Here is a 19,829-nt window from a genome sequence, read left to right on the forward strand (position 1 = left end):
AACTAACTAATAACTAATGCACAATAAACTAAAAGGAATCAGTCGAATACTCGAATTAAGGCAATAACAACACGGTTCCTGCCCCCCTAAAACATGCAAAAGTTACTTCTTAATTCACTTCAATATACCTAGAATACCTCTACTGCATTGTATGCCTCAAGAACACAATTATTACTGTTTGTGTTACATTAATCTTTGTTCCGTTCCCAAAGGGTAAAAACGGGACCCTATTACTAAGACTCAACTGTCCCTCTGTCTGTCACCGGTCTGTATCTAATGAACCGCGCTAGACAGTTGACATTTTTACAGATGTGTTTCTGTTGCCGCTATAACAACAAATACTTAAAAAGTACGGAACCCTCGATGGGCGAGTCTGACTCGCACTTGTCCGATTTTTTGGTAATTTTTTGAGTAATACCTAGATTGATTCGTGTAGTAAGACGTCTGATATTTGAATAAGTATTTCATTTAAACCTTCTAATATATTTTATATACCGTAATTTTTTAGTGTATTTTTATATATATTACTACACCAATCGGAAAGGTATTCGTTCTTCAAAAACATATATGTAGTATGTACCTAGTTGCATTTTATCCTCTGGAGTGGCAAAGCATTTTGATGCAAATGTTGAGTAGATTACCTGCTTACGTGAGCCGGTAGGACTTAAAGTGATGATTTTGAATGATATTGTATATTCAATATCAAAATGAACCAAGTTATTTTAAGTCGTTTTCTTACAGACGTAACTTGTGTACTGACACATTTTCCAATATTGTTTTAGGCATTGACGTTTTATACAAAAATACTAAAATAAAAGCACACATACAATAAACGGGGTGAAGCGAAAACATAAGATAATATAATTAGATTTGCCTATAGGTAATAAAACGTAAGATAAGGAGCATACCAAGAAAAGAATACAAAACGGTACGCTCGGAGCGGAGAATCCTCAAGGCCAAATGCGCGCAGTGGGTCGTTCCCGGCCACGTGGGCGACGACCTCTCCGGGACGATAACTGTAAACGCGGTGTAAACAGTCCTTCCCCAGGCAATCCCAGAATGAATACAGGCCGTTGACCGCGGGAAACGGCCCGCTGGCTCTACTCGGAAGGATGTTAGAATTATCTCTGCTCGAGACTGGGTTAGCCACCGGCTTGCGTCTTGATGCCCCGTGCACTTGTTCCAATTGATCACAATTTGGTATTTTGTATGCGCATTGTTTTATATCTTTATTGATAACAATAAGTTTCACTAAGTAGAATTTTATATAAAAGGAGTAATTACTGGCTACTTATAAAAAAACCGACCAAGTGCGAGTCGGACTCGCGTTTCTGGGGTTCCGTACATAAGTCCGACTCACGCTTGACTGCACATTTCTAATAGGTTTTCCTGTCTTCTATAGGTAAAGAACTATTTTGAGTATTCTTTTCAAAATTTTAGACCCAGTAGTTTCGGAGATAAAAGGGGGGAATGGTCATTTTTTTGGCTTTTTTCTTATATAACCTTGAACCCGTGTATTTTAATACTATACATAAAATCATATCTATCATTGGGTCACTAATTTACATATGTGTACCAAATTTCAACTTAATTGGTCCAGTAGTTTCCGAGAAAATAGGCTTTGACAGACGGATAGACAGACAGACAGACGCACGAGTGATCCTTTAAGGGTTCCGTGTTTTTCTTTTGAGGTACGGAACCCTAATGAAACGACTAAAACTAAACGTAGGTAACTACAAACTTAGAAATAAAAATCCCTAAAATCTACCTTCTAAGTGTAGGCCCCTCAGCTTGTATGTTATATTTAATAAAATAAACTAAGTGATTATCTTAAACTGTGGGTTTTGAACATTAACGTTACTTTTATACAATTGATTGGGTTACTACTCAACAACACATGATATCAACAATACCGAAACTCGATACCTACCTACCTAATAATTGAAACAAAAGATTAACCTCCAATTATGGAATCATTGTCAAAACAAATCTGCATCAATAATTTTCATTGTTTTCGGTTTCAAATCACTACTCCGTCAAAGCTTAAAATTAAATGAAGCCCATGTCTACACCTACTATGTTACTACGGTGGTGGGGGGTTAAATCTGTGTTATTATTTCTAATAAAGTTGTTGACAATTATTTATATCAATATAACTATTTTCTATAGGTATGCCAGGGCTGTGGTTAAAGGCCTTATCGGTAGCGCATTCAAATTAATACCTATATTCTGACTGAATTTTGAAGTGACAGAATAATACCATCGTAGGCAGCGCTATGCTGTAGGTAGGTAACAAGCCTTGTGCTCGGACAGACAGCGTCCACTGGTCCACTCCCAAAAACCCGTTGTGGGCCCGTAACGGTACGCGCCGTTACCGAGCCTTGACAAACCGACGGGCAAATACTTCATATTAGGCAATTAGGATGAGAGGATTCTCAAACGTGCCGCCGCTTTGTGTTAGCGCAGGTCGTCCCCTAATTGTTTTACTTCACCCTCCGTGAAGGTACTTTCTTAGAGGCTCGCCGCCAGAAATGCTTAAACACTGTACTTGTATTGCAGGTGTGTATTGTCGGGAATTAACACATTAATGGTGGCTGGAAGAGATCCCTTATAGGGATAAGTTCGCCATTATACATAGTACCTATGTATATATTTAGTTTTTATTGTGTTTGTAATCTGTCTTATGTACAATAAAGTGCATACGTATATACATAGATACAATTGGATGTATTTAAATTTAAGTAACCTACCAAAAATTTTATAAAAAAACTAACTGAAACTACAAATTCGGAAACAACAAAAAAAGCTAAATATTTAAATGCGGAACCGATTACTAGTATAAGTTGCCTTTTTACATTATTTTAACACAATATAGGTACTTTAGCATAGGTAATTCCTTAATAATCAAATTGATCACTCAATAGTGTGAGAGCGTGTGTACCAATGAGTTTTTCGGAACTTATACATATACGAGTATGTACGAAATATCATTTTGATATTGACCAGTCGCTTTTCGGTGAAGGAAAACATCGTGAGGAAACCGGACTAATCCTCTGGGTTGGAAGGTCAGATGGAAGTCCCTTTCGTAAAAACTGGTGCCCACGCCGGTTCTCGGGATTATTTGCCAAGCGGGCCCAGGCGTGAGCCGTGGTAAAAGCAGGGATAACGCGAGGAAGATGATGACCGGCCAACAATGTTTCCTTAGAAGCAAACCCAAGTCAAAAATTGTTTTTCCGACCAAGAGTTTGTAAAGTAGTATTTTTCAAACAGGATAGATACGGTGACTCATGTCATATTAGTACTATTTTGCGTTTTAAGGTTATACATTGTATGGAGATGACTGGTGTAACCGTACCCTGCTGTTTGAAAATAGTTATTTGTTTTACAAGGGGCAAAGTTGTTGTTTAACCGCCTTTATAGTTGATACCCGAGTAAGCGAAAGATTCCAAAATTGAACCACGAGCGTAACTAGTGGTTCGAGAAGTGGAATCTTTAGAGTTGCCAGGCGTGTCTCACTCCGCGACTTCGTCGCTTTGCTACAGGTAGCTAATTATATTTGGATCAAAATTAACCTATCTTCCATCAATGGCAATAAAGGTTAAATACCCACTTACCAACACTAACAACTTACACGATAGGAAAAGAACACGAACCTATTCCTACCTATTGGGAGACCGAGCTTTGCTCAGAAAACACATGAAAAACTCAAAAATGCACGTTTTCTCAGAGATACCTAGCTAGATTGATTTTTCGCCCCAGAAAACCCCCATACAGCACATTTCATCGAAATCGTTAGAGCCTTTCCGCGATCGCCGAAATATAAATAAATAAATGTACAAGAATTGCCCATTTAAAGGTGTAAGATATAATTATACTACATTAACATATTTACTATACATAATATATATGTATATTATCCCCCTTATGCATAAACGCACTACTAATCTCAATTATAGCTAATAATCTTTTGTCTTTATCTGTCATTTAGACTTAAGTATCATGTAAGAAAGGGATAAAACATAATATAACTAATTCAATCATTATAATTCAGGCCCGTATTTTTTTATGAATAATATATACTATATTACCTACTATATAATATTATAAATGCGAAAGTGTGTCTGTCTGTTACCTCTTCACGCTAAAACCGCTGAACTGATTTAGTTGAAATTTGGTATAGTAGAGATAGTTTGAGTCCCGGGGAAGGAAATGGAATAGTTTTTATCCCGTAAATAGTCCCTTAAGAGGATGAAAAGCGGGTTGGAAGTGAGATAATTGATGCATAGCCTGATAATAGTGATAATTGATTAAAGCAGCGGTCGGCAACCTTTTAGCGGCCAAGGGCCACATAGTAGTTAACCAAGTTGACGCGGCCGCACTTTGGTAATATTTGTGACTTTGGCAGACATTGTCGTTTGTTAATATTACATACAAAATAGCCAAGGAGGCTCGCGGGCCGCAAGCGAGACGTTCGCGGGCCGCTTGTTGCCGACCGCTGGATTAAAGCATATGCTCAAATTTATAGATTGCCATTATAGATTACATTAAACAGTATATCTGTCCCTCAAATAAGGAAGTTTGTATGGGGAACCAATAAAAATTGGAAAAAAAATAAGCTAGGTACTCTTTCTAATTCCACGCAGAGGAAGTAGCGGGCCAAAGCTAGTAAGCTATAAATAAATTGCATATTTTTTATATTAGTCAAGCCTCGAGAAGATTTCAGTCCCCTCTCAATTAGAGGAGGGTATCTCAATATGGGACCGGCAACAAACTCGGCGGGACACATATTTTCAAAACATTACATCTTATAATTAACATGCATTACGAGTAAATGAGAAAAAATACAATTTAAAAATCCGATAATGTGCTCGACCCTCGAACTACGTAATACAACTTACGCTTTTTGAATCTATCAATATTAGTAGCCTACATCAGGGATCATTTAAAGGGGCGCACAGATTACCAGTTCGCCGGACGATATCAGCCTGTCAGTTGTTCGAAGCTGTCAAATTTTGCGTTAAACTGACGGGCTGATTCGCCCGGCGAACTGGTAATCACTGGGCCCTTTAACGGTGACCAACACCGAGTGTAGCATGCTCTTAGCCAGTTTTAAATTCTTGAGGGTTTTTTCAAAAACATTAGAATAAGTGCATATCATTTTAAATCTACAAGATGTTATATATAACAAAATATAAAAGGTTAACGTGGAGGTCGGCATTAATGGCAGCGGATGAAAGAACGTGCCAAAAGTATTTGCCACAATCTACCAGGGGGTAGATTATTCATAAACGCGCTATATTAATCCTCAATTAGTTAATAATAGTTTGTCCTTATCCGTCATTTAGACTTATGTATTTGTAAGAAAGGGATCAAAGGTCCGTAAAGATTTATGAATACGGGGGTAATTGTTCTATATGCAGAGCGACGAAAAGCAATGGCAATGCAAAAGAAATCATGATCTGCCAAATTAAAAAATAGGTCTGAAATAAAATTTAAACGTGATTTACAGTTTAATAGAATGTTTATTTAAGAGATCAAACCTACGCTAGACTATAGATACAGAGCATTTTAAGCACTCTTATTCGCTTAGCTTTCCGATTTTTGATAGCCACTTAAATTTCCACTAAAATTCACAAATAATCGTATCACAATATTAATTTTGAGGCCAGCCCACACGCTATGCCCGCATCGAAAATTTGTCGCACATTAAGCGAGAAGGTAGATATAATCTAAACGAGAGTGAAAGAGAAGGGTATAAGAAAAACAGGGCCGGCTAACGGTACATACTACATACACGGAAGTGTGTCAGTAGCGTAAAGCGTGCTTCAAAAGCGATAGGCAGCAAGCGGCCGCGGCGCCGCAACCGAATACCAACCTTGACCTTTTACTATTGAGTCGGAAGTTCTATGAAAAGTAATCTGGTTTTCGATTTTCACGGTGTTGATTCACAACAATAGAGCGTTCTCTGCTTCTGTTTTAATACCTACATAGTCAGCCTACTTTGAAACCTACCTCAAGGGTGAACTAATGATTTAGAATTTTAGACAAGCTTTCCTGACCTCATTTAAATGTCAATTTCAATGTCTTTGATAAATGATGTTTTCCACGGCAATGCAGCCGGCAGTAATGTGGAGCTTAAGAGTGACATTCCATTTCCAACTGCAGCTGCTATACTTTTATTTACTATATGATAATTTTACTATGGAAATTGACAATGACAGTGACGCGTTTCCATAGTAAAATTAACAGTATTGCAGCTGCAGTTGGAAATGGAATGTCACTTTAAATGTAGTCGAAATTAGAATTTCACATTTAGGCATAGGCGCGATTGGCCCAACATTGATTACGAGTATAGGCCATTCCGAATGGTTTTCTAGCTCCAAATCTTTCTCATATCTTTTACTCTTTCGTCCTGGGGGCCGATTTTTGAATTTCGATTGCACGATTTCGTCACTCGAAAATCGGTGGAAAACGGCGAAATTCTAATTTTTGAAATACGAGCTATCGAAATTTGGAATCTAGTGGTATTGACCACTCGATTGCAATTCTATTAGTAGAATATAAACGCCTAGTAGTGGAGATCATTTAACGAAATACACGAAATCGAGTGGTCGAATTTCAAAAATACTAACCTTTTTATAGCAAAAGGACGTAAGGGTCGGGAACACTGCTCTTTATGTTATTACTCTGCAGTACTAGTTCCCAGAGACATTAGGCATGGTTCGACACGCGCTTTGTCATCCAGTATTGTCCACTTCCGCCAGTGTTGGTACAGTATCCAATCCTGGAATCCTTATCTTTAGGACGCCGATCAGTTTTAAGCTCTACCGTAAAATGGGGTGAGTTGGGTGAAATTTGACTTTCAAACCTCGATAAAATTTTATTTTTACATGTGAAATCTGAATGGTTTACCTATATAATAAGTGGTTCGGATTCGGACGTTTGTATTTTAGTTTGTATTTTATTTTGGGTAGTTCCATTTCATAACTTTGACGATAAAGAGGAAAACCCACCTCACCCCGTAGTGTCTCGTATTTGAGCTGAGAGGGTTTTTCATACAAAGATGATTTTGGAAGATTGTTGGATTGATTTCTTTTTATTATGCGTATTACTATAGCCCCATTTTAAATTGGAATACATTATTTTTGTAGCAGTAGCCTTAAAATCCCTTTTCACCCCCCTCTCAAACCTTCTCTCCCCATTCATATCACAACTCTCTCCGCGAAACCTACTCACCCCGTTTTACGGTACTCATTAAGTTGTAAATGGAGTTGTTGAATGAATCTTCTGTAAAAGCTCGAGTTATGTAGAGAAGACTTTTGCAACAAAAATGACGCAGTAGTTTGGCTCATTTCCATTACTCTTATTTACAAAGAGCTTTTAAAACTGATATGTTTGTTTTGGGACTTTAGAGTACTTTTAGAAAGACTTAAGAGGAAAGGGGACGGCCGCTCCTCCATACAAAGGTTTCCCCATTTTCTTCTCTTATTTTGACATTATGGAAAATATATTTATATAATTAGATGTTTATAGACTATTGCTATATGCTATTGTAGCTAACGAAGAGGTTTCGTTTATATTGAAGTGAAAACTTCTTTAGAGGCGCTGAGCTTTTTTTGAGGTGGGGAAAAAATGATAAACTCGATACAGCGTAACGGATAACGCGTCACGTAACGCTGACGTCATGTGTCACGGACAATGTTATTCACCAAAGAACTTTAGTCATAACGTATCATAACCAGGTCAATTATTTAAAACTGGAGTTTTATATTAAGCAATAAAGCTCAATGTTCTAATCTTGTACGGGCTGAAATACGAGGATCTCACAGTTACATTCTAATTTTAAGTATATCACTCAAATATAATTCAATAAAGCTACATCTTGATGAAATCGCTAATAAAAGTAAACTCTAGTACTGGTGAATAAAACTCAAAATATCATGACCAAATATATTTAGATGCGAGGTCAGCAAGGTAACTTTACAATTTCTATTCGAATTTTAAACAATTAACGCTACAAATGTAAGCTCACTGGCCAGCAATTTCGGAACTAAAGATTTTCAATATAAAGAAGGATGGGTTAATTACGAGTATACATAGTGCTGCAGACATTTTGGACTAGTCATTGAGTTTTCACTTCTGTCGGCACTCCCAGAGTGCAACCCCTTGTTTTTTTTATCGATTGTTGTATGAGTTAGGTCCAAAAAATTAATTCCATATGCATTTTAATCAAAAACTTTGGACTGGCCCACTGAGGGTACCATACAAATTTAACTAATTTTGTTATTTTCATTTTACAAATTTACAGTTTTCATATTTTTCTTATTTTATTTAACTTATAAGTTAGATTTTTTAACAGTTCTAGGGCCTTAGACCTAAATGGATATAGGTAGGTTTAAATTTCAACTCGATACCTCCACGCGTTCCCGTGATAAAGGGTCTTGACAGACGGACGGACGGACTGACGACAAAGTGATCCTGTAAGGGTTCCGTTAATTTTTCCTTTTGAGGTACGTAGCCCTAAAAATCGAAATAATCAAACGATGAAGCATAGCAACCATAAGCTCAATATTACTTAAATTGTGTAAAAATATTTTACATAAATAAATAAATATTAAATATTTAAATAAATAAATATTATAGGACATTTTTACACGAATTGACTAAGCCCCACGGTAAGCACATATAAATACATATCAATATCCAGGAAGGGAAGGAGAATGGGGCCTACGTTCGTAGTGCATGGTCGTACACTATCGCCCTAAGAGCTGAGTCTCACAAAACAGTTGCATTCACCTATTCGAGACTCCTAAAAGTCGAGTTTTAAACAACTCTTTCAACTGCTCACTACTAGCTACTTGTTTTGTATACCTTACCTAGTTAAATAATATTATATTTATTAATAATATTATGTTATATTTTCCAGTAGCAAAACATCATATTGATTTACTATTTACCACCTTCCTGCCACTGTCAAAGTCAGAAAACTGTATGCCTTGTACTGATGGACTGTATATGTATACACTTACAGTCTAATAATTTATTGAAAAAATAAATCGTCGATTTTTAGTGTTCCGTACAAAACTTTGTTCACGGAACACTTATGGGTTCACTTTGGTCTTGCAAATCAGATATAGCGTTCTTAAACCTCAAGACCAGTTGACTGGTCAAATAAAAACTCCCTAATGAGAAATGACTGGTCAAATAAAATCTTCCTAAGACAGATTTCAGAACAATAATGTTAGTACGCAGGTAACGCTACGCTAAGTACTTACTCTAAAATATATATTTTATACAAATTATACCTGCATTTATGATGCAATGCAAATTATTGAAATGTAATGGAGTTGGTTCGTTCCGCAAAAACAACCACCTTTTTTGCGTCTACTTGTAAATGTGTTATAAATTATAATTATTTCTTTTAAATTAAGGGGAGTTAACTTAGAATTTTTATTAATTAACAATAAAGTACTCAACGCAAGCGATGTAAAATGTGTACACAATTAGATCAGGCCATGCATGATTCTAAATGAATGCTCGTTTTTGTATACTTTGTGGATATTAAACTATATAATAAAAACACTCATAATAGAATTTTCCACCGTATATACCGTGAAAAGAGCGTTTGAGGGAAAACCGATAGGACGCCGCCCGGTCGGTCGACCTAGGTAGGGCTTTATGGGCGGATGTGGTGGACGCTGATCTGCGCGAGCTCCGGGTTGAAAACTGGCGAGAAACGGCACAGGACCGGGATCAGTGGCGAGCAGTCGTGTTGGAGGCTAAGACACACTTTGGGTCGCTGTGCCAGAGGAGTAGTAGTAGAGTATTAGTATATACCGCGTAGGGAGTCGGAGGCGTGCTGCTACGCGCATGAGCTCGGCTCGACCTCTAATCGAGAACAACTAAAGAGCCGGAATGGTTCAAAGAGTCTTGACATGGTATGGGAAAATCGCAGTATTCACTGAGGAACATGGTGTACGAATTTTTGTATGATGTGCAGATTTAATGCCTTCAAATTGCCGGAGGAATTCTATGACCTTAAAAAACTCTTCAGTTACTCGGCATCACCAACATCACAAACAAATAATTTATCTCGCAGTAAAGGCGAAGTACCTATACTACCTATTAACCAATATAAAACTAAGTATACGAAACGTAAGCGCTGCCAGGTACAATAGGGTCTAATTTAGATAAGTATTGTATTTGTAAGTCGTATTTCGTCAAAATATTAAATATCAACAAAAAGCGCATACAAAAGCGAGTTTTTCTGTCACCGCTCAAGTCACGTTTCGTTCCGAGGTTCGGAACGCAATCGCAGTCTTGTAATTCAGTATTTTTTACAACGATGTATTGCGTTAAGCGGCCGCCATCGCCACGGGCCATTGACCCGTGCAATCGGGCTTTATTCACACTCGGCTATTTTGCGAAAAATCACTCAAGGCCGCGCTCTTAGCCGAAACAAATCTATATTTTAATAGCATTTTTTTGGTCCGTTATTGCAAATTGCGTGCGGCAGTTACTTTATTGGTCAACTAATTGCATGAAGCCATGGATATTGTGAAGTATTTTTTTTAGCCTGATATCTCTTGTTTGGAATTTTCGTACATTAGTCAATGAACTCTATGACTACCTATATAATAACTGGTTTACATGATTGTAAACCACTTATTATTGTCACTGATGTGTCCTCGTTAGAGCCCAAGTCATGTCCAAGTGTCCATAGCCATCATCTTCCTAGGATCATCCTAGCTTTTTGCTAAGGCAGGCTGAGGGAGCCTGGGGCCCCTTAGTAGGTAACGTAAACCCCTTCCCCAAAAATCGTCTTAAAAATAAAACAGAAATGAGACAAATGAAACTAAACAAGCAAACTAATTACTTACTGTAATACGTATGCCAATGGTTTGATAATCTCCCGTAGAAATAAGTACCTCCCTGTAGCCCAAATACTCAATATTTGTAAGATTAAAAGCATTTTGTTAGAATTAACAAGTACCTAAGTATGACGAAATAAGAGCCATTGCATTGGATTTAGTACGATCAATTTTGAACAAAAAAATATAAGTTAATTGAAATTCAACGATGACAACAACAACGCAAACTAGGTATTACTTTTATTTACTTACAGTTCTCGTGTGCAAAATTTACCTAAGTATAGGAATATTTACAAGTATACCTCTATTATCCGCATCCTGATTTCGTTACGATTGGCAGTAGATTGTTGCAAAGAACACGGTCAGCTAACTCGAATAACTCGGTTAATTGTTAACGTGTACGCTAACGCTAAGTGCGCGCCGCCGCGCCGCACGCCGGTAGTACCTTAGTGGTCGGGCGCTAGCTATGCTCTTTGGGAGATTCCTTTATTAAACTCGGAGAAATATCGGATAACCCACGAATCACGTTATTCCATTGTAACGTTAGAACCTTCATGAACATTTTAACTCTAATAAAAGGCGTGGTGGTCAGCTGGTGGTAGATTCCAGGCCATGCAAAAAAAGAGGTGACTTAAAACACGCATTAAAAAACAACACAAATAGAACCTTTGTGTATTATAAATAAAGTTATATTTATCTAGATACTAGAGCAGAAAGCTGTCTCTTCCTATTTTATGCCTAGTTTTTGAAATGTACAATCGCGAATAGTTATATGGTGAATCAAGTTGCTAAGAAAATACTGAGATTTTATTAAGTTTAGATTGGTATGTAAGTTGGTATTTAAAGATCGGTACCTAACAGTGCATGATTTAGCACTCGTATTCGGTGTAGGTAATCGTATTCAATCATAGGAAATATTGCTTTGATGTATACTATTGTATACGTATTGTTATGGTAGTCCGATGCGTAATCTTGTAAACAAAGTGCACGTCAAAAGATACAAAGGTACCTACCTACCGATTCCGCTTTCACTGAAAGCGTTTAATTGAGATCTTAGTGCGTAGTAATAAAGGTTATCTTAAGTCCATCGATTCGGTGTAATACGTCATGTTGTTGAACAAAGCGCAGATGCTTCTTAAGTCACTGAACTGAAAATTAGTTTACGAAATTATATTCAAATCAGAATGCAATACTCAAAAATTTGCAAGCTTCAGAGTATAAATTCGGGTGGATATAGGTTAAAAATGTATCCATACATAGCAAGGCTTAAACATGTATGGAGTAGGTAATATTTAAGTTTATATTGCAGTTACATACTTATTAGATACCGTATGAAAATCAAACCCAATATATATTCTAAATAAAGTTTATTATTCCAGCTTAAATGTTACTGTAAATACTGTAATGAAGATGGCGCCCATCGGCTACCAGCGTGGAATCACACCATTACCATAGGCCTAAGGCCTAACCCTATTTATTTACTAAATATGTAGATAGTTAAATGCCAAAATTAGGATAATTGGTTCACCGCTATAATAAAGCCCACTAATTTGGCATTAGTAGTTTAGGTAGTTTAATCTCGACATTAATAAGCGACTCGGCATAACTATGAAGGTTTTCTTAATCCCTACAACTGCTGGGCTGCTGGCTCTGTTTATTAATATTGTTTATTATCTATACATAAGTATATACTAACATTACCTCTGACCATGTAGCAACTGTCAACCGGACATAGACGACCTCTCCTGTATTTAATAAAATCTACGAATTAAATAATAGGAATAAGAAAAGTATTTGCATAAAGTAGTTTTGCTATTGCTATCCTCAGCCACGGCAACAACACCGATAGCTACTGAAGCGAAGCGGCTAAATGGAAGCGATTATTTCGCGCCTACATCTTGATTGCGTACGCGCCGAGAACCTACATTTACAATCCTGATCAAATAATTATTTACGATTTTCGCCATATTATTTTGAAAATAACTCAAATACATATACCTACCTCATGACTTGTCTTCAACCAAATTATTTTTTTAATGAGTTTACAACATGTCATAACTTTCTAAAACAGTTTGAACAATGTTTCTTACATGGCATTTAATTGTGTTTTCTATATGTTTTGAATAATTGTTACAGATAACACGTCAGGGTGGCGGCTTCTAAGTATGGCAGTGGCGGGATCTCGCTGGGTTCTGGGGTCGCGGTAAGACGCGGCATGAAGTGCGCGGGGGTCGCCGGCAGCGGGGGCGGCGACGAGCTCCTTCTCGGCGCGTGCTGGCTCGACCCCAAGCTGGATGCCTCTTCGCCCCCTCCCACCTGCCATGAATTGTTGGATTCTCTACTAGCTCCACCTCCGCTGGCAGAACTAAAACCGTTGCCTCCTTTTACTGGCTATACTGGTCACCTTTCGATAAATGGTATCTCTGGGCACCATTACCACGCCATCGCTCAACGTCTTCCAGAAGAAAACAATAACTACCCCACACAAAGTGGATATGGTGCTGATCACGACGTTGTCTCATCTTCAACTTGTGCCGCGGAGACTGAGCCACCTGATCTCGAAGATGTTAAACCTTTCCCGCTAGATGCTGATACGAAACCGTTCTCAGCGGAAAATTCTGCTCCCGGTGCACCTGATTCTTGCGCTACATCTTGCTCGCCACCTGCAAAAATGTTTGATGATGGCCACAAACAAGACATGTACGACATTAGCTCAATTGAGGACATAGCTGCCATAATTGGTTCGGCAATAGCTGACACAACAGTACCCTCACAACCAGAAGACCCTGAAAGAAATGATTCAAGAGACAGTTGGATGGACATCGACGCATGGATAGCAGGAGCATGCAGCCAACACAGTGATAAAATAGTACCACAAGACCTGGCTGAGTTTTTACCAAGCTCTCCACCGCCATCACTTCCAAGTTCTCACCATCCTGGCTTAGATTTTCCATGCAAACCAGGTCAGGAATTTTCAAAAAGTCAAGAATTCCTTCACAAGATTTCATCTCACGGACAAGCTGGCTCAACTCTACAAACCCTTCTCACCCATGGTTATATGCCTCTGCTTCAAAATAGGCTTCAAAATGGCCCACCGGTGAAACAAGAAGCACCCAGCTCTACTAGTTTTGGTATGGATGTAATATCGACCTCTTCCCCTCCAGGAAACGCTGTATCAACCACAGATGGCGTAGGTGGCCTCTTGAATGGCCGGTACCCACCTCATTATGCTCTCAGTTTGAAACCCGATGGACTCTGTAGTCCGGATCGGCTATTGGGCTATCCTCACGCCCACACAACAACTGCTACTCCTTCCAGCAAAAGTAAAAGAAGTCGAGCAAAGGCGAAACAATCAAGTAATGGAGGAAATATTCACGGTAGTTCTTTGGCTTTCCCCTCAGCGACGGCAGCCGAATTGAGCGGACTTCTTGGAAAAGAAAAGCCAGTTCATCGTTGCGGTATATGTAATAGAGGGTTCCTCAACAAATCGAACATAAAGGTGCACCTTCGAACTCACACAGGTGAGAAGCCCTTCAGGTGCGATGTCTGCGCTAAAGCCTTTCGCCAGAAAGCGCACCTCATCAAACACCAGCAAATACATAAGCGAATTGGGAGAGACTAATCACCGAGCAAAGACTAACGGGATCAATCCTGGCACTAGCTCAAAATGAAGCATTTTGTAGATCGTAGATATGTGTGAGTGATTGTTGTTTGTGGACGGACGTATTATTGTGTGCTGCTAGTACCTCAATTTGAGCGGAATCTCACTTTTTAGGCTATTAATTGTTCACGAGTACTTCAACATTGAATGTATGTATATGTCATTGTCTTCTAACTTAGTTATGAGCGAAAGTCTTGTATTATTTTTATATTAACCCCTTTAGGTTACACTCCTCCTAAGGACAAGTGCAATGTTAACTAGTTTTAAGATATGTCTCCAGAATTACTTTGGTGTAGATAATATTATTTATATTAATTTTAGTGAAAATTGAATTTACTTTTCATGAATGGTTATTTTTTGTACTTATTCACTTATTACTTTAAATTTCATCTCATTAGCTAGATTTATTAATTTAAAATTTGGCTATGTAACAATTATTTTGATTATTTTGATGCTCTTTGTTTGTACTATTATTATTGTACGTATGTTAAGTCGACTTCAAAATGTAATTGAAATAATTATAATGCCTTAAAATGTGAATTGTTACTCCGATTACCTATTTATAGTCAATTCTAACGAATATATTAATTAGTAAATTGTATAAAATTAGGTGCATGAATCGTTCATATAAACAAATAAGACAAATCTCATGAGGCTAGCGCGTAGGTATTGAAAACCTTTGAAAAAGTTCGTTTACTTCATCCTGGTACACCTCTAATACCTCTGTTGCATTGCATTATTTTTCCTTTATTTTTGTATCTACTTATTAGGTTTCATATAGCAATATGAATTTAGAAACAAACACAAAATCTAGCAGTGTTTAGTTAAACGCTGATTGTGCGGCGCCGTGAGTTGATCGATTCCTTCATATTGCGCTGGCGCACGCGAGCTCCGGAACTGGCCGCGTCCGGGAAGCGGATGGAAAAAAATATTTAAAAAAATTGTTCCAATAACGATGTTGCGCAATAGTGCATTCGACTCATGTTAAGTCAAATAATTTGCTTACATTTATTATCTTTAACCTAACGGTACCTTTTACCATCATGATCGACACTCGACAGCTATAAGAAATTTCAACGCTCGTCATCTTTCGCAGACCGTTTTGTACTTCTGTACTTAAGTTATACTTGTATATTCCTTTTACTCGAAATTATTATATAGGTACCTAATACCCATTGGTTCAGAGGAAAATAATAAAATAAATAAAACATAAATTTTCACTGCCAAATCAGTGTTAGTATAGTCCCGAAAGCAAAATTGTATTCATGTAGGTAAGTATACAATTTATTGTAGACAATACCTATATAAAAACTTTTAAATATGATACTTATTTGTGTGTTATGTGTACTTATCTTACACTATTTGTAATATACTTATACTATAGTATGTATTTGAATATAAAATAATACTTGCCCAAAAAACTCCGCCCTTAAAAAAATATTTCAAATTATCAATATTTAGCCTTTTCCCGCCCATTCGTCTATAACACTGTTTTTAACTAAAAACTACACAAATTTGACTATCAAACTAAAAATATGACTACAGTTTGATTTTATCTTATTTTGCATAAAATTAGGGGTGTTTGCTTTTAAGGGTTAAATATCTTACTTACTTTATTGTTATAAAAGACAGTAAAAAGAAAATAAAACAGTACTTACCTATTTTTGTTAATTAAAAAGTTCACTTTTTACTAAATCTTTATGTACTTTTTAAATGTAGGTATTATTTTCCCTCAGTAAAGTACCTACATTATTTCTCTTATTTCCTTCCCTCACTTTAATTATTACTCGTTCTACCAAATATTTAGTGCTGTATTGTCGTCTATTTTAAATTGTGATTAATTTCTATAGGTAGTTGCTTTTGATTTATTTCGAATGAAATAGTTGAGGTTCGCTCTTGCCGCTAGTTCACGGGCCGGCGACCATGGAGTCGGCAAAATTGCAAATGACTCCACAGTTATTTATTTCCTATTTCTAAACATGGTGAAGTTATGGCTAAAAATATCAAATGAAGATCAAATACACCCAATTAGAATACTCCGTTTTATCTTATAAATCTTATAATACTTTAATGTAGAACCGTTTTCCCAATTACTTATCCATTAAATATCCGGAATAAAAATTAGTTTCCAGTCTATTTCTCAAACATTTTAACATTACCAAAGCCAAGTTAAATGACCTTTTTGATCACTGTATCACACCCCAGCTTATAATAGAGTCATAATGTTTATCAAGTACCTTTTATTTAGTAGCTAAGTGATTGATAGTTCTTAAGTATTTATTGGTAACTTTAGTGGTGTAATTATTTTTTTTATTGTAAATCTTTTCAAATACTTACGGTAATGCATCACCGATACTTTCTTTGTAGATATATAATGTACTGCTGTAAGAAACACTGTTATATTTTTCGAGAGGTTTTCCAATTATCTTAAGTAAATTGTAAATTAATGTAAAATGAAAGAAGATTTTTCGTTAACTAAACCTATGTTTTTGTCCTATCAACATTTCCTCAACCGTTTAAATTAAGTATATCCACTAAAACGCATTCCTATAACGAAACTTTTCCATCTCTGCTCACTACTAACGTAAGTAGGTCAAGACGTCAATGTCGCAAACAAAGGTGTGAAACAGACAAAGTGAAAGATTCCACTAAAAGTTCACACAACACACGTAATGTTCCCGTGAGTCGGAAGAAAGTCGGATGTGAAAATTGTCATAATGCACATACTGCCAAGCAATTGGTTTTTTGCGATCACTGCGCAAGTGCAGGGCACACGAGAGAAAACAGCCGACACACGCGGCTCGGCAGCGGCGGGGCGCTGGTGTCGCCCGTGCACACTAGCGTGCCGTACCGCCAGCAAATTATCCACAATTAGGACTGCTTGCTTAGGGTTATTAAACGCCGATTTAATATTGATTGCAACCGAATCCGGCGATAAATTTATTAAGTTCATACCGTAATTATGTTAATAAACATCACTCACCAAGCCAACATGCGCCAAGGTAAAATTAAACCTGTGGATGAGTGTTAATTCAGACAATTTTTTGATAGTTAACAATAATATATCAATACCGTGTTGTAGGAACATATAGTTCCACGTAATAATTACCATTCGTTACTGCAAAATTAAATTCGCCTATTTGGCTGTTAGCAACCTAATACGTACATATTTGAATGAGTAACAGTGTGTGTAGGCCAGCGTGTCGTGCTGATGGTACCGGCGGCGGCGCACGGCGCAGCGCGGCGGAGAAATTCTTTCACCAACCCACTTACATAGAGAGGTTTGATTTCACCGCCGCCGCCACCTCTACGCGACCGCTCGGTCTGTTGTTTATAAAAACTGACGACTTTTACCAGTCCTTACTTGAATTTTAAATAAAGCTTGGTATTTAGTATAATAACCAATGATTTGAAACTGGTAATTAAGGTAATTGGTGGGGTCAATTACTCGTTTAGGTATAGTATCTGTGTTCTAAAGTTCTAAATAGGTAGATTTAAACCGAATATTTTTTTAACATAATTATTGCTAATTTAACTTGGTAACAAATTATTGTATTATCATAAGTGTACTTGCAAAGTTTCAAAACGATATGGCTATTAGAAGTAGAAATAGGTAAAAGCTGAAAGTAAGAAATAGGTAAAAATAGACTATAAAGATTTTTTTACATATTTGTTACAAATTAAGTTAATATTAGGTGTGTTAAAAATGAAGTTATTACATAGTTAGATATAAATAAAACATTGTTTCTCGACCCTAAATTGAAACAATATTTTTAATTTTTAGGCTAAGTGTTAATTTAAATTATTTATACAGAACAAAAAATATTTAGGTGTTTTGTTATGTTATGTTTATTCAGCAAAAATAATACAGTATAATAAGTAACATCAAAAAGATTAAAAACTAAACATAAAGACTAAAATTAAAAACTAAACTAATCTAAATTAAAATAAATCTAAAAAAGGTCCCCGCTGCATTGTGCCAAAGATGCTGGCAGCATTCCCTCGCTGAATGGCAATACTAATGCGTTGCGAGAAAAAGCTGCCAGCTGCCAGCAAATTATTTATATACTATTACTTATTAGTATATCGAGTATTACTTTAAATACTCGTACATTCACCGGTATTAAATGACGCGGTAAAAATGATTACGAGAGTAGAAAAGTATTTATTTCTGTATGGTAAGTAATACCTATTATTTTGCATTTCTTCTTCGTCAAACCAAACATATGTATTAAATCTTCTTGTTCTGTAGTCTCTTGGAACCTTATCTATACACTTACGGTTGAAATTTCTATTTTCGGTAGTCTCAAGTACCTATTTGATTTTTGGATCATGAATATAACTAGAGTTAGACCAAGAAAAGTCTGCAGCGATTTTGATAGCCCACGCAGTGCAAAGGTAAGTCTTTTCCAGGTACTGCATGAGATCATCGTGGGTGGGAAATAGGGTTTTAGTGTACAGGCAGTTGTTTGGGTGGTTATAGTAATCTTTCCTGAACTACTTAGTCACTATGTGTTATTTTAAACGTCAAACTTCTATGAAATTATGACGTATAAATAACACTTGCAATGCGTGGGCTATCAAAATCGCTGCAGACTTTTCTTGGTCCAACTCTAATAAAATTTAGTTATGTAATGATTATTTGCAAATGTAGTGACAGTCACTATCAGTAATAGTGCATTACATACCTACCTAGGGAGGTGAATTCGTAAACGCTCCAGATCGCAGGTGTTTGTGGCCCGACCCGAAGTTGAGGGCCATAAATATGCGATCTGGGGCTTTACGAATTACCGCCCGTGGTTTATCTACTTATAGTTCGTTTTTTTAGCATTAGAAAGAACTTGCAAGAAGGTAAGCAATCTTGACATGTCTTTTAATTGAAAAACGCTTTTTAAAAATCAAAAACTATTACTTATGAAAGCAGAAGAATATAAATGATCGTATTAGATTCATAATTGTTACATATTTGCCGTAACATATTTTTAAAATGTGTTTTTCAATTAAAAGACACATCAAGATTGTTTACCTAATTTCTAATGCTAAAAAAAATGAAGTATAAAGTTTTACGTCTTGCCTTGGCCAGGAAGTGAGATTTTCTTCTCGCGTAGCGGGAAGAAAATCTCACTTACGAGCTTAGGGTGACGTAAAATAATTTTCTCAATAGGGTATACGACTGTATTTAAAATAATTTATTTCACATCATGCACGAAATAAAGCACCAGATAATTATTAAAAAAACATAGGTAGCAGTTATTTTTAAACACAATTTCTATTTAATAGATCTGATAGAAATAAAG

General features: G+C 36.7%; 1 protein-coding gene and 1 long non-coding RNA gene across 2 annotated transcripts in view; one reads left to right on the forward strand and one right to left on the reverse strand.

Moving 5' to 3' along the window:
* LOC134679018 (uncharacterized) overlaps positions 1 to 19,829 on the reverse strand; it is a 473,913-nt gene that overhangs the window by 311,894 nt on the left and 142,190 nt on the right. The window lies entirely within an intron of this gene.
* Positions 12,938 to 15,259, forward strand: LOC134678493 (ichor). The gene has a single exon (XM_063537068.1). The coding sequence runs from the start codon at positions 13,087 to 13,089 to the stop codon at positions 14,491 to 14,493; it is 1,407 nt and encodes a 468-aa protein (XP_063393138.1). The 5' UTR covers positions 12,938 to 13,086; the 3' UTR covers positions 14,494 to 15,259.

Source organism: Cydia fagiglandana, chromosome Z (genome assembly GCF_963556715.1).
Source record: "Cydia fagiglandana chromosome Z, ilCydFagi1.1, whole genome shotgun sequence".
Taxonomy (NCBI): Eukaryota; Metazoa; Arthropoda; class Insecta; order Lepidoptera; family Tortricidae; genus Cydia; species Cydia fagiglandana.